We start from the raw sequence: 13,871 nt of genomic DNA, 5'->3' as shown, positions 1-13,871 counted from the left end.
TGTCTGTAAGCATAAAATCTGCTCATAAAGCCCCAGTATCACTGTTGACTGCCCTCAGCGTTGCACAGGCATTGTCATAGGAGACAGTGTGAAGAGAGTGTAAGTTTAAGAAGGAGTACTGTCTCCATTCTGTGGCAGTCCCATGCACCACAGCTGATCTGTGGATCTTGGAGGCAACTTTGGAAGCATGGGCAGTTAGAAAGGCACATTTCCCAGAGCAAACCAAGGACAGGGAGTGCAGAGCTGTCCCAGTGGAGGGGAGCACATCAAAGTCTGCTCGGTTCTTCTGCAGACTCCACGAGCTGTCTCTGCTCTTGCTTTTGGCTTATGGTAATGAAAGCAAGAGGAAAATTATGTCCAGGGTGTTCATGTGGCCATGAAGTACTGAATTATTTTATAAAGCCTAGTAACTGTCATTTTTCAAGTAATTTTCTAAAAGGGGCTGGAATTTGGGTAGTGCACAGGAACCAATGTACCTTGAAAGTACATTTCTTTGTTTTAATAAGGCTGGCGGTGTACCGTGACTCACCATAATGAATTAATTTGGTGTTTACCATAAGAGCACTGAGCTTAATGAACTCATGATATTTATGCAACTGTCTGTAGATGTTCTCTTGTCATTTGGGATTTATAAATAAGTACTAATACTTTTATCACCGCTTTCTCCTGAGCAGGAAGGTTCTTCACAGTGAAAGGCCATTAAAGCTCGCTTCTATTTTTCTATATAAAAAGTAAGCAGAAGATCTTTAATAACTTGATTTTTATCTTCATGTAGGTCTCTGAATTGTTATTATGTACTCAGCAAAGCTGTTCAGCTTGGACAAAACTATCGTAGAGCAGTCCTTATCAAATTCCACCAGTCATGTAATAAATAGAGTTAATATCTCATTTCTTATTACTGCAGATGCCATTTCATTTAAAGTTAGCCTTCTGCATTTGAAAGGGAGTGTCCATGTAAGTTCAACAGATTTAGGTAAAAAGAAATTCTCTAAATTGAACAAAGTGATACTAATTTGTGGGATCCAAGTGATGAGTGCTGCATCTTTAGAAGGTAATGGTTTGTTGCTGAACAAGACAGAAGGTCAGCTGCTTTCTCTCTTTTAATATTGTTTGATGTGCAAATCCTTAAAGCTGAACAGCAGCTCTGGTTTACTACTGCTTCTTCTGTTATCTCTGGAAGGCGAGATGCTTATCCTTGTTTCTGTGCACTGACTTCCTACTGACAGCAGTGTGGTGCTGAGCCCTGCTGAGGGGCAGATCAGAAGGCGACCACCTGCCCGCCCTCGTGGGCCTCCAGTTAGTTGGGCTTAAATCTGCTTGGAGCCCCTGCCATAAAACAGGCTTTGCAGCTGGACCCAAGGGCACTCTTTTGCTGGGTTAAGTGGTGGGAATGGGTGCAGAGGGAGCACTGCTTCGTCTATTCTGGCAGCATTTGGCTGGCACACAAGATTTCCTCTCATGGAGCCCATGACTGGCAGCTCATTAAAAAGCTGGCTTAAAAAAAAAATCCACACAGAAAAACAGAAAACAGTCTCTTCAAAACCAAAAATTCTCACAGATATCAAGATCTGTAGTAGCAGGAAGGGCTGCTATAGCAATGATCTCTGCTTCCAGCTGCTTTGCTCATTTTGCAAGCTTTGCCAACATCACCTCCTTCACTCAGGAGCAGGCACTTGCACTGCTCCCCTCTTTCTTTCATCCCAGGACAATGACTTCTGCCCTACACCTTCCCACATGTCCTTTTCTTGGCTGAAATGTGATACTATAAATCTTATAAATATGATTTAGGGCATCAAAGTCAAGGCTTTGAGCACCAATGTGTGTCTCCTACAAGGCCTCAAGGATGAGGGTAAAATATGAAAACTCACCAGGTCTCAATGAGACAGTGAGGTACCACTGGCAGGAGAGGAGATGAAAAAAGACCTCAAGAGTCTCCTGCTTGCCTGTCTCCATTCTTATTGCCCTCTTCCTTCCCCCTGTCTGTCCCACGAGGCAGCAAGCCAGGCTGGGCAGCAGCCATCCCTCTCTGGCACCAGCCCTGAGCCAGCCTTCCAGGTGGCACCAGTGAAAGCTGCTCTGCTGCCGAGAGAGGACCCTGCTTTGCCAAAACCTAAAGCTTGCTCAGGGAGATGCAATAGGAGCTGGCATCACTCCAGTTGGTGCAGCGAATAGGAAGGATTTAGGCAGTTGCTTCATTGAAATAAAAAACCCACAAACTCTCCTTGTGGGTCCCTGTCTACTTTGATAATTGAAGGATGCTTACAAATTAGCTTAGTTTTGTATCTTGCTTGAAGAGGAGAACCAAGTTCTGCAAAGACTTTGTACCAGATTTTTGTTAGAAAAGCTCCAGCAAGAAGATTTTGCCTGAGGAATTTGACTTTTGGCTAGCAGAAGTTACCAGAGGTCTTGTCACTGCCTGGTCCCATCTGCAAGCACCAAGTGCTCCCAAGGCGACCCATGTGAGCCCCCTGGGAGCCAGCACAAGGGCTGGGACCTTGGCTCAGGCTTCCGAGGCAGAGCCCACCAAGGTACACAACTATAGCATTTTTCTTTAATTTATTTACTTTTTCTTCCCTCTTTGACAGCGGGCATTCATTACATTGGTTCTACAAATCTGCTCTCTGCAGCAGTCTGATCTGCTGACTAGAGCCAAGCACCTCATCACATCCTTTTCCTTATCAGTGCCAATGGGGAAGTTATCCCTCTGGACAACATGTTCCTGGTGCAGAAAGCTGATATTCAGTCACCTTTGACATCTCAGGACCTGCACTGGCATTTCCAATATCATTGTAAATGATCTCTCGTATCTCGTGCTCATTATTGATAGCTGAGAATAAAATTAGATCAAAAAAGATGTTGTCACAGAGGTCAATTTTGGAGCATTTGTGACACCTTGCTATCATATTAAGTTGGGGGGTTTTATCTGTGGGCATTTTGGAGGAATAATTACATTTCACTGCCAGCAGCAAAGTATGTAGTTATCAAGTGGAATCCAGCCCTATTCCCATTGATTCATTAGGATTTGTTCACATCCCTGTTAGATTTGGAAACCACAGGCAGCTTAGTTTTCTGTTTTTATATCCATGAGACATCACTTGGCACTGTGAATTCAGAGCCAAATCAGTTAAAGTGCACACAGATATTTTCTTTTGTGCAGCTCAATAAATTTACGTCATTGCCTTGAAAAATGTAACTCTAGCAGTTTGCTTGCTAAAGAAAAATATATTAAGACCTGCACTCTATCTGTAAGCAAGTTTTAAAGGTCAAGTTTTTTGGACAAATCGGATTATTTCGATATATAGGCTTCTTTTGTAAGCTTTTTAAGACTATGGTATTTCAAAACATCAGGAAGTCATGCACCCTGCTTATTACTTTCCACCACTCTTCCCACTGCCTTATGGCTTGCAGTACGACTCTGTACTAATAAGCAGGTTCAAAAGAGCCAAGGCCATTGAGGAAAAAGTTCAGTCGTAAAATTCTGAGACTTAGAAGGAGATGCCCTTGCTGGAATTACAGCATTAGAACATCATTATCATTTGAAGCATTTAGTTAATGTGTTATTGCTTTAGTCATTTATTAAATTTGAAAATCAAATACCAAACTGATTGTAGTGTCTGCCACCCAACAGGTACATCTGATTAACGTATCGGGGAACCTGCCAGGAGCTGCGGCAAATCCACGTATTTTTATGGAAAGAGTGCCATCGTGTGGGAGGCTCCTGCAGCACGCAGGGATAGCAGCGCCCGTGTGCGGCGCGCCTGCTTGCAAGGAACCTCCCCTCCTCCTGTGTTTTTCCTGGAATTTCCATAAAAGTGCAATTTTCTTCTCTGAAAATGAGCCGCAAAGATAGGAAGTTTCATAACTAGGAACAGGTTAGAAGTGTTAAATCTCCTTAGTGTGTTAACTATTATTTTGGTTCCACAAACAGGTGAATTCTGAATCAAGTGTTTCCAAAGCCTAACAGAAGCAGGATGTCCCTCTTTACCTGTGTGACATTAATATAGTTAGATATCAGTGCTCTTATCATTTCTCTCAATATGTATTTTATCCCTTAAATTCTGTTTGCAGCTGCAGTTTTACAAGGCTTCATTATAAGCTTTCCACTTCTTGAGCTTTCCCATGTAATGATACCATTACTATCCCCAATTTCTACATCTTTTTTTCACGTTTTCCTTTAAATAATTGAACTTATATGTTACATCCATAAAGAAAATTGCCAATAATTACCAAGAATACAATTAGGAATAAATCTCCGTTAAGGAACAAGCCAAAGCTCAGTGTCTTTATGCAAATGCCTTTTGTTAAAAAGATGTCTTGTGTAATCAGGAATTATACTGACAAGTGAAGAATCATTTAATTAATGAGAATAGAGCAATCATTTGGATGGTTCATTCTATTCCTGACTGAATAAAGGAGAGAAAATAGCCCTGCTCAGGGATTACAGCCGCTGCTGGAAGAAGTAAACCCCATGGATGTTGTTCTGTACAGTAATTCCTAAATATAAAAGCACATATGTTTGGATTAGGTATTGAAAATTAATTGACTATTACTCCAAAAGAACTTATACAAAAGGGCTCTGTTTATGCTGGCTGTCTGCTCCTGCTAACCTGTCAGAATGGAATATTTGGGCCAAAATACTCGCCTTAATCCTAGTACAGGATTCCGGGGCAGCGAGAACCAGGATTATGGTGAGTTTTCCATAAGGACTGCATGCCGTGACCGAGGGTAGTGTATGGACTCTGTTTGCAGTTGCAGAGGAGTAATTTGTTCTCCAATTCAGTCCTTTGTTTAGAGCAGGTCAGTTTGCTCTGGGTCTTTCCCAGTGGGTCTTTGAATTTTACCAAGGGTGGTGATGCCATAAATTCTCTGTTCCAGTGTTTGACCTCTCCCATTCTCCTCTTATCTGGTTGTAATTTCTTATCTTCCAGTTTATCCCAGTTGCATCTCCTTCTGTCACTGAGGGTCTAACCTGATCTTCTCTACACACTCCCAACAGGCAGCTGCAGGCAGCAATGGCAGCAATCCTGCCTATGGTACCCATCCCTCCAAAGCTTCTCTGAACATGGGTGGCTCATAACAGCTATTCTGTCTCATGCATCAAAACAGAGAATCCTCCCATCCTTGAAATATCCCTGCACCATCAGGAAGCTTCAGGATGAGGTTTTCCTAAGTTGTCTCTGGGTTTGGGAGAAGTCAAAATATAGTCCAGGCAAGTCTGACCTTAACTACCCTTCTCCAGGCCTGGACCTTGAGCGATGCACTGTCAGCAGACACTGCACAGAATTTGTCCCACTTCTTACAAACTCAAAGCTACATGAACAAGGTGATTCCAGTGTCTCTAAGGACATGTGTATCACCTGTGATCTGTTCCTGGAGGGCACTGTTCCCTTTGGGACAGCACAGGAATGAACAAGCAGTTCCCCTCTGAACAGGTCATGATCCCAGCCACCAGACATACTGCCTAAGTGGGAAGTGAGAGCTCCCTCCAGACCCGTGCAGGGATTTCAGCCACTGGTGGCTGTGTCAAGCCTCCCATTCCTGGCAAGACCACAGCACAAGTGTATGGTCATTAGGATGTGCCATAGCAGATTAAGTGGCCTCATGGACACAACTACCTGTTCAAGCAGCATCAGAGACTGAGCAACCTCTGTACAGAGCAGCTGCCCTGTGGTCCCCAGGTGCATTCAAGCTCCCTTTCAAGGCTGATGTAGACCACTGCACTGAGCTGTTGTGGTAGCCCTGAGACAGGGGGACAGCTTTCCTTCCTCCTCTGGTGCAGTACAGTCTCTCTGGTAGCAACATCCCAGACCTCTGCTGGTTTGTGTGCACTTGGATTTTTTTGTATGCTGTGTCAAATGATTGCAGTAGTAATTGTTTGCCTTCCAACACTGAAATGAAAAACAAATTTATTACATGAAGGAAAACATTTCCCTTGTTTTATTCTTTTTTTGGTTGAAATCATTGAATTTTTTATTTCGGAGGCACCCAGATGTTATTATCGTCATTTCTGGGTGCTTTTTTAAAAAAATATTCTCCTTAGAATTAAATGGAGTAAATATGAAAATATTCTTCCAAACAAAATTCTCATTTTTCAAACATTTCATCCCACAGGAAGTCTAGTTAAATATGTTGTCCTTGCAAAGCTGCCCAGTCAATATTTGGCTGAAGGCTGGGTATGTAGGTCCAAGGACAAGTGAATTCCACAGCAAGGAACCTTCCTGTGGAATCACTTATCATCAGGTTGCATTCTGACATTAAGCAAGACTAGTTTAGGTCATCACTGATTGCAATAAGATGGCTTTGCTCTCTCTCCAAAGCAGCAAAAGTAGGTAACCTGATAAAGATCAGTTTACAACAACACCACGTGTAACGTGTGGTAGATCTGAAATGTGCATTCCTTCTGATTTTTTTAATTGACATGTCTCTTCGCCAGTGATTAGAATTCAAAATATTGTCAAATATCTAACGGACTATGAAAGTCAGTTGACATAGACTGTAGTAAATGCCAATTGAGAAAATACAGTGTATGAAGAAATGCATTTTCACTGAGGTAGTTAAAAGAAGGAAAGAAAGACTTGTGTGTGCTTTCCTGTATCTGAAGTGTGACATAGATATCCATATGCTCAGTCTAACAGGCAAGCCCATAATCAAGCTTTCTTTTCTGGCTAAATCAGTCTGTCCAGGTTCATCTGCTGCTTGGCTTTCCGAGACATGTGGGAAGGTTGCAGGCAGTCAGATTTACATCCTCACACTCTCAGGCCCGTTGTAACCCCTGACTCTGTGCTTTCTCCCCAAGGATTTTGGAGCTGCAGCAGAACGGCGACATGGACATACTGAAGCATAAGTGGTGGCCGAAGAACGGTCAGTGTGATCTTTACTCATCTGTGGATACCAAACAGAAAGGAGGTGCCCTGGACATAAAAAGTTTTGCAGGTGTTTTCTGCATCCTCGCTGCAGGGATTGTCCTATCCTGTTTCATTGCAATGTTGGAAACGTGGTGGAATAAAAGGAAAGGCTCCCGGGTTCCATCAAAAGAGGTATTAGACCCTCCATTTCTCCTGGGGAATTTTCATGCACCCTAAAGATTGCTGCTTTGACTTTATAGCACTAGAGAGGGAAGGGAATCAAATTCAGAGATACTTCTTTAGCTTCCTGATTTTTTAAGGTGAATGATGTTCCTCAAAAACTTTTTAGCTATTCTTTCTAGAAAAGTTTGAATGAAAATAAATGTATATTGATGATGTATAAATATGCAACTATTCTGAGTAAAACACAACTGTTACTTGTAGAATAGTACATTATTAATACATCAATATTTAGTTCATTGTTCCCTTTAGTGACAGCTAATTCTCACTAGGTGTCTTAGCTTCTTCTTGAAAAATACATCCCCTAAGCTCAGTGGCTGAGCCTCTCAAAATGCATTTGCAAAATTTACCCCTTTAATCAGCAGTTAGCTTCTTGAATAAGCTTGTCCCCATTTTCAGAAACATTAAGCCCTTGAGACTTCCATGAACTTTGGTTCTTGTTACTTCATCTGAAGTCCAGGGAAGCAAGACTACGTTAGATTGTTCAGGTTCAGACCAGACTTATTTCTGAAACCTGCTACAGGCTAGTTTCAGAAAATCTTGGACAGAGGCCACAGAGAAATATATTATTTTTCACCTGAGACGAGTTTGGTTCTACACCTGCATGTGTAATGCTTTCCTTCCTGTGGTAATCTACCTGTCCCTCTACCAGCCATCTGAGCCTTATGCAACTTTGCACCAAATTCCTTGTGTTCATAATTAAGTTTTTACGTCTGCAAAATGCTAAAACGAAATTAGGGACAAAACGATTTATTAAAATATCCTTGGAAGCAACACCCAAAGCTGAACCTAATATGAGCTTTAATGTAGCACTATCAAATATAGCTTTTCTGTCTGTGTAGCTTAGGCACATCTGTGTAGCTTGTGGGGTATTGCTGTTAATTTGTGTGCAGTGGTCTTGCCTTCTCTGCAGTTTCTCCATTGTGTTTATTCCTGCTAATCTAATGCTGTCTAATCAGGCAGGATTAATTACACCACCTAATTAGACAACATTGGCACTGATGTTAAAATACATTTAATCTTTTCTTGCCTGTTTTAATTCCCAAGCTTTTTTTTTTTTTTTTCTTTTTTTCTTTTTTGTTCAAGATCTGGACCGGACCATTATTAAAAGGAAAAAAAAAAAGGAATCTCTAGTCTTTAAATTGGGTTTCTCAGGAACGGAAACCATAGAGTTTCACCTGGTAAATTATTTTAAAACGCTAAAATTTACTGGATTGTTGTTTACCCAAACTTTCAGAACTTCATACTTTATATTTATCTGGTGCAAAACATGAAAATCAATGACAAAGGAAAAGAAAAAAATGCCAACACAGATATTTTACGCAAGTATAAAATTTTCTATTTCAACTTTCAAATGCTGAGAAATTCAAGTGTGTACTTTCCACAAATGGTATAATTTGGCCTCCTTGATCTTTATTATATGGTCATTAGCTTAGCATTTAAATGCTCATCTCAACGTTAAATTGAAAAGCTTGGCTCAAAACTGAGTTTAACGTGGACGTATGTGCTGAATGTCGCCATTATCCTGGATATGGGGGTCATTCGGCAAAGAAATACATCTTAACTAACTTTCTTAAAATTCATTTTAGCTTCCATGAAATCCATTGGCTCTTCCAGGCCACTAGTCCAGAATCGGGGGTCAGATTGGGCCAGTTTGTGGTCAGCAAGCCAACCCTTTTTCCTGGTGGCTGCCATCTTGTGCTCCAGAATGCAAGCATTTATACTGAAACAAATTGTCTAATGGTTGCGAAGATAACATTTCGGTCGCATGCCAGAAGTAACCCATTCACTGATGTCTGCCTGAGTCTGCAGACAGCCTTAAACAGTAGCTCTGAGAGAAGTATGAACCGCCCCAGTAATCTCAATGGGATGTTGACTCTGAAGCCTGATGATAATTTAAATGTGAAAACTGCTGAATATTTCACTACTGATCACACAAGAGAGAAGAGGAAAGATCATATTATGGAGATGTGCACAATCTTACTGTGAGTGGGTCTCATTTTGGTGTATCAATTGGGTGGAGATTGGGTTGTGGGCTAAGCATGGGAGATTATCACCGCTTATATATTTTCACTGGTCTGACCCTAGCCCCAAATGCATCTCTGTAAAAGAAAGAGGACTATTTTATATATTTTGAGTAACTCTTAGAGGCTCAGAAACTATGTAATTCCAATATTTTCCCGACTGGCATTTTAAATTACAAAGTGTTTGTATGTTTGTTTTTTTCAACAATAAAAACAAACAAACAAAAACAAAACCAGGAAAAAAAAATACACGAAAAAAGGAAAAATATTTAGGACTGTCCCTCAGAGACATAGTCATGACTTGCACACACTAATGGAGCCTCTGTATATTTCTTTAGCTTCTGATGTGGCCCCAGTTCTCCTGCATCCATATGCAGCTCCAAATTTTTTAGGAGAGAGCGTTTGGTGAATGCGTTTGGATTTGATGTCACCTGTGTGGTTGTTATGTGCATCCATGTCTATGTCCACTTGTGAATAAATGATAGACAGAAAGCTAAGTCCGAGAAATGAGCACTGCATTTTTTCCTTCCCATGATGAGCTCAAACCAAAGCCCTTGCGGTCAGTGATCATCCAGTCCCTGGGAGATCCCTGATGCCCTGTTCCCTTCCCCTTTTCCCCTGGTTTGCCTGCCTGTCCCTGCCCTCAGAGGGTGCAGTCCTGGAGGGGAGCTGACCTCTCAGTCTCCTTCCAGTCGGGCTCTGTGTTCGGCATGGTGCCAGCGCAAATGTTCAGTGATCCATTTTGCTAAGTAGGTGAACTCCTGCAGTTTGTTCTAGATGTGGACTTTTTAGGAATGAGTGCTTGACTTCATTCCTAGAGAAAGGAGAGATCTCAAGCCCATTTGGTATACTAGGAGTTTTGCCATTGATTCAGGGAGCTCTGGATCAAGCCAGTCAATGAATTTCAGTAATCAAGGCTGGAAGTCATCAGTGCACATCTATCGGCTGCCTAATTATCCTCTGTGAGGTCCTAGAGTGTGAGATATTTCTAGTGGCCTGGAAGAGCTAGTAAATTTCACAGAGATTAAGGTAAATTTTAAGGTTAGTTGAAATTGATTTTTGTTCTGAATGAGCTGCACTACTTAGACTGAGGGAATACCCCTGTACGTGTGTACTTAATGCTGCTTTGAATTAAGCTTTGCAGTTCAGCAGAAATATGTATTTTCAACAGAGGTGATTTATTGGGTCACCTAGGATTTCTCCTCTTTTTTAACTTCTGTGCATTTAAATTCTCAATTATAACAAACAAACCTGTTTAATTGAGTTCTCTGGGAAGAGAGATTTAAGAAGGAAAAGGGACAGAGGTAAGAGGAGCTATGCTATATTATAATAAATACATCAGGCTGCCTTCTCTTCTTACCCACAAAAGTATAATTCCATCAGAATAGATGGAATTGCTTCTTTGTAGGTAAGGAGATAATTAATCCCTCCATCGGCATTGTAATTTAAAATTGCCTGGTGTACTCCTTTTTGTGCGATGTCAATGAGTCACCAGTGCTTGGGATTTTTTCTCTGTATGTTCAGCTTTTCTATGCTACAATTTACATTATAAAGGCAAAAAGGAACCTGAGATGTTTCTAGCCCTTCCTTAAACCCTGAGAGGATGACAAAGATGGCAACCTGATCCCTCAGAGCCTCCCATGTTGACATCCAAATTTAGTTCTCTTTGCGGAGTTGAAGAACTGGCATCATTCCAGGCATTTGAGATCATGCAGTTTGCTTTTATTCAGCTGTTGCTAGTCTAACCCACCTAGCTCCGAGCTTGGCTTTTCCTGAAAATCTACCAGTGGCGCTTTGAGTTTTGTTGTTTGGATCCAGGGTTTGAAGGTAGCTGTGGTGTAAGGGTCTGCCTCGGTTTGGCTTCTCCCACCTGGCTTCAGGCGGTGGGGGAGTTCGCTGGTGACATTCAGGACACCATCAGCCAAGAGCCAGCTCTAGTTAATTGTGCCTTGTGCTCCCCGAGCAGTGCTGATCACCCTGTGAAACTTCAGCCCAGCACAAATGGCAATGGTGAGTGGTGCCTCTTGTTTTTCTCATTCCCCAGGATGACAAGGAGATCGACCTGGAGCACCTCCACAGGCGCGTGAACAGCCTCTGCACAGACGACGACAGTCCCCATAAACAGTTCTCCACCTCCTCGATTGACTTGACCCCGCTGGACATTGACACTTTACCCACACGTCAGGCACTGGAGCAAATCAGTGACTTCAGGAACACTCACATCACCACAACCACCTTCATACCAGAGCAGATCCAGACTCTGAGCCGCACGCTGTCTGCTAAAGCCGCCTCGGGATTCTCCTTCGGCAGTGTGCCCGAGCACCGAACTGGCCCTTTCAGGCACAGGGCACCCAATGGGGGCTTTTTCAGAAGCCCAATCAAAACAATGTCATCCATCCCTTACCAACCAACTCCTACCCTGGGCCTGAATATCGGTAGTGATCCAGACCGAGGCACCTCCATCTGAGCATCAGAACAAGTTTCTTCACTGTTTCTTATTTAGGACTCCCTTTGCAAGGAGCAGCTGTAATATTGTGGGACTAACATGGATGTAACCTTTCTTCTTTACCTTATTTTTTGGTTTTGAGGGTTGTGGTTTAGGTTTGGGGTTTTTTTCTTTTTTTTTTGTTTGGGGGTTATTTTCTGTTCAGGGGTTGTTTTTGGGGTTTTTTCTTTATTTTATTTAAGAATCAGAATTATTAGTAGCAACTCTTTCTCCTCCTCTTCTCTGCTTTCTCAGTCCAGTCTCTTCTGCCTCCCCTTATTCTCTGTACTACTTGAATCACTTATTCTTCAGTTTATCACCACGTTAGGTTTTGGTTACTTCAAGCTTTTCATATACTTTAAATATAGGAAACAAGCAGTGATTCATGCATAGGAAAACCCTGAGGATTACTTTACAGAAGGGCATTCGCTCCTCCTCCCCCACCGCCTTTTTTTACTATAATTGCAATAACTTAAGTATTTTTCATGTACTCTGCTGCATCCAGTCAGCGCTCCACTGCTGTGTGTCCTTTTAACTGTGGACCAAAGGCAAACCCTGCAGTTTAAGAAACGGAAAATTAAAAAAAAAAAGGCAAAAAGACAAAAAACATTAAAAAAAAAAAAAGGAAAACAAATGAAGTTCAAAGATCATTCAGGCCCCATAATATAAGAATGCAATTTTGTAGGATTACAAAAAGCCATTACTATGCCAGTAAAGACTACAGTTAAATCTACTTTTGCACTGCAACAGTGCATATGACCTTTATGTGATTGTACAGTGTTAAAAGTTTTTCTTATGTACAGTAAACTGTATCATATGGCAGAAGCCTCTGTTGTGTTAAATAAATTAGTATCTCATACATATATATATATACATATATACGCACAGGTATGTGTATATATATATACATGTATATATAGCTATAAAATGACAGCCGTTGCTATTGCAATTCATTTAATAAAGCTTTAGTAAAAATGTGTTGTATACAGGAGAGATGTACAGTGCAGGGTGTCTTTTCATTTAGAAAAGACAGGTTGCTTTAATGTTATTCTGACTTGCATCGTTTGCCAACAGAGCATATTTTATACTTTTCTATTAGAGCATCCAGGGCAATTAAACATTTGTACCTAGATGTAACTCCTTTGGTTAGGTTTTGCATTGGCTTTTGAGCATTCTATAAGGCTAATCTTGATAATTTTCCTTTTAATTAATTAGACAAATGGAACTGTCTCTTAGGTATACCATGTTCATGAACAGCTAATATAGCTCTAGAGCAGTTAAACATGGATCAAAGGTCAATAAATCCTTTTCCAAGTCAGTACAGTTGATCAATAAAATAATGGCGTTAACAGAGAAAATAAAAAAGCCCTCAAGACACACAGATGTGGCCTTAATTATAATCACGTATTGGTCTAAGGGGAAAAAATATGAACAGGCACTCAGTTTAATCCTTTCTATGTTAAATTAGATTTAGAGGAGCTATGTATTTTTTACATTAGTGCCAACTGTATAGAGCAAGATAAAGAACAGCAGTGAGAGCAAAACCAGTGCCCACTTTGGCACCAGCTTTTTCAAGTAACACCGTTACCTGTTAGAAACATAGGAAGAGCTTTCAATTTGTAATCCTTACACTAAAAATGCGGTTAAGTAGAAAGCAAGCAGTTTATCCTGTGAGTTTTTTGGTTTGGTTTTCTTTTTAATGCAGCCATACACTTACTTTAATCTAACTCATTCTTTGGCTAAGATTAATAGGAATCAGCATATGTGATTTGCTTTAGGATAAAATAAAAGGTATATTCTTCAGATCTATTCTATTTTGATGCTAATTCTGTTCTGGGGGAGCATCTTGTACTGTCACTGTTTTTTGTACTAAATCTTCAAATATTGTCTACTGTGTAAGGCAGAACGAATTCTTATCGTGCAAAAGGCCATTTTGTTTCCAGGGTAGCAAGTGTCTAAAAGCATGCACAACTTGCTTCCCCCTTGTAACATTCATGAACTCATCCACACTTCTGAGTAAAAGAAAAAAAAAGAAAAAAGAAAAAAAAAAAAGAAAATTTCTTTCCAACAAGCTACATAGGGACATACCAGATGTTGCAGTGATTTTAGCTATTAAAAAACCTGTTAACCATGTACGATATTTAAAATAGGCCTATTTTGATGTGTTGCCTATTATACAGATACACAAAACACTTTTTGGAGGCCTCAGTTACAAGTGGCAGAGCTTTCTGTGTATAATTTGTCTAAATAATTTGTCTAATAAAATTGTTTTCTAAA

At 40.8% G+C, this 13,871-nt stretch overlaps 1 protein-coding gene across 2 annotated transcripts in view; it reads left to right on the top strand.

Moving 5' to 3' along the window:
- GRID2 (glutamate ionotropic receptor delta type subunit 2) overlaps window positions 1-13,871 on the top strand; it is a 704,126-nt gene extending 690,255 nt beyond the window's left edge. The window contains exons 15-17 of one of the 2 annotated variants that reach the window (XR_007203777.1): window positions 6,797-7,037; window positions 8,675-9,070; window positions 11,154-11,242. Coding sequence is in view for 1 of the 2 variants with exons in the window: in XM_048304515.1 (XP_048160472.1) it covers window positions 6,797-7,037; window positions 11,154-11,576 (664 nt within the window). In the remaining variant the exon portion in view is untranslated. Of the gene's footprint in view, window positions 1-6,796; window positions 7,038-8,674; window positions 9,071-11,153 lie in introns of both variants that reach the window. The other variant, XM_048304515.1, reaches the window with a different exon arrangement.

This window comes from Corvus hawaiiensis, chromosome 5 (assembly GCF_020740725.1).
Source record: "Corvus hawaiiensis isolate bCorHaw1 chromosome 5, bCorHaw1.pri.cur, whole genome shotgun sequence".
Taxonomy (NCBI): domain Eukaryota; kingdom Metazoa; phylum Chordata; class Aves; order Passeriformes; family Corvidae; genus Corvus; species Corvus hawaiiensis.
Note: the sequence above shows the minus strand (reverse complement) of the source record. Positions and strands in the feature narration are given on the sequence as shown.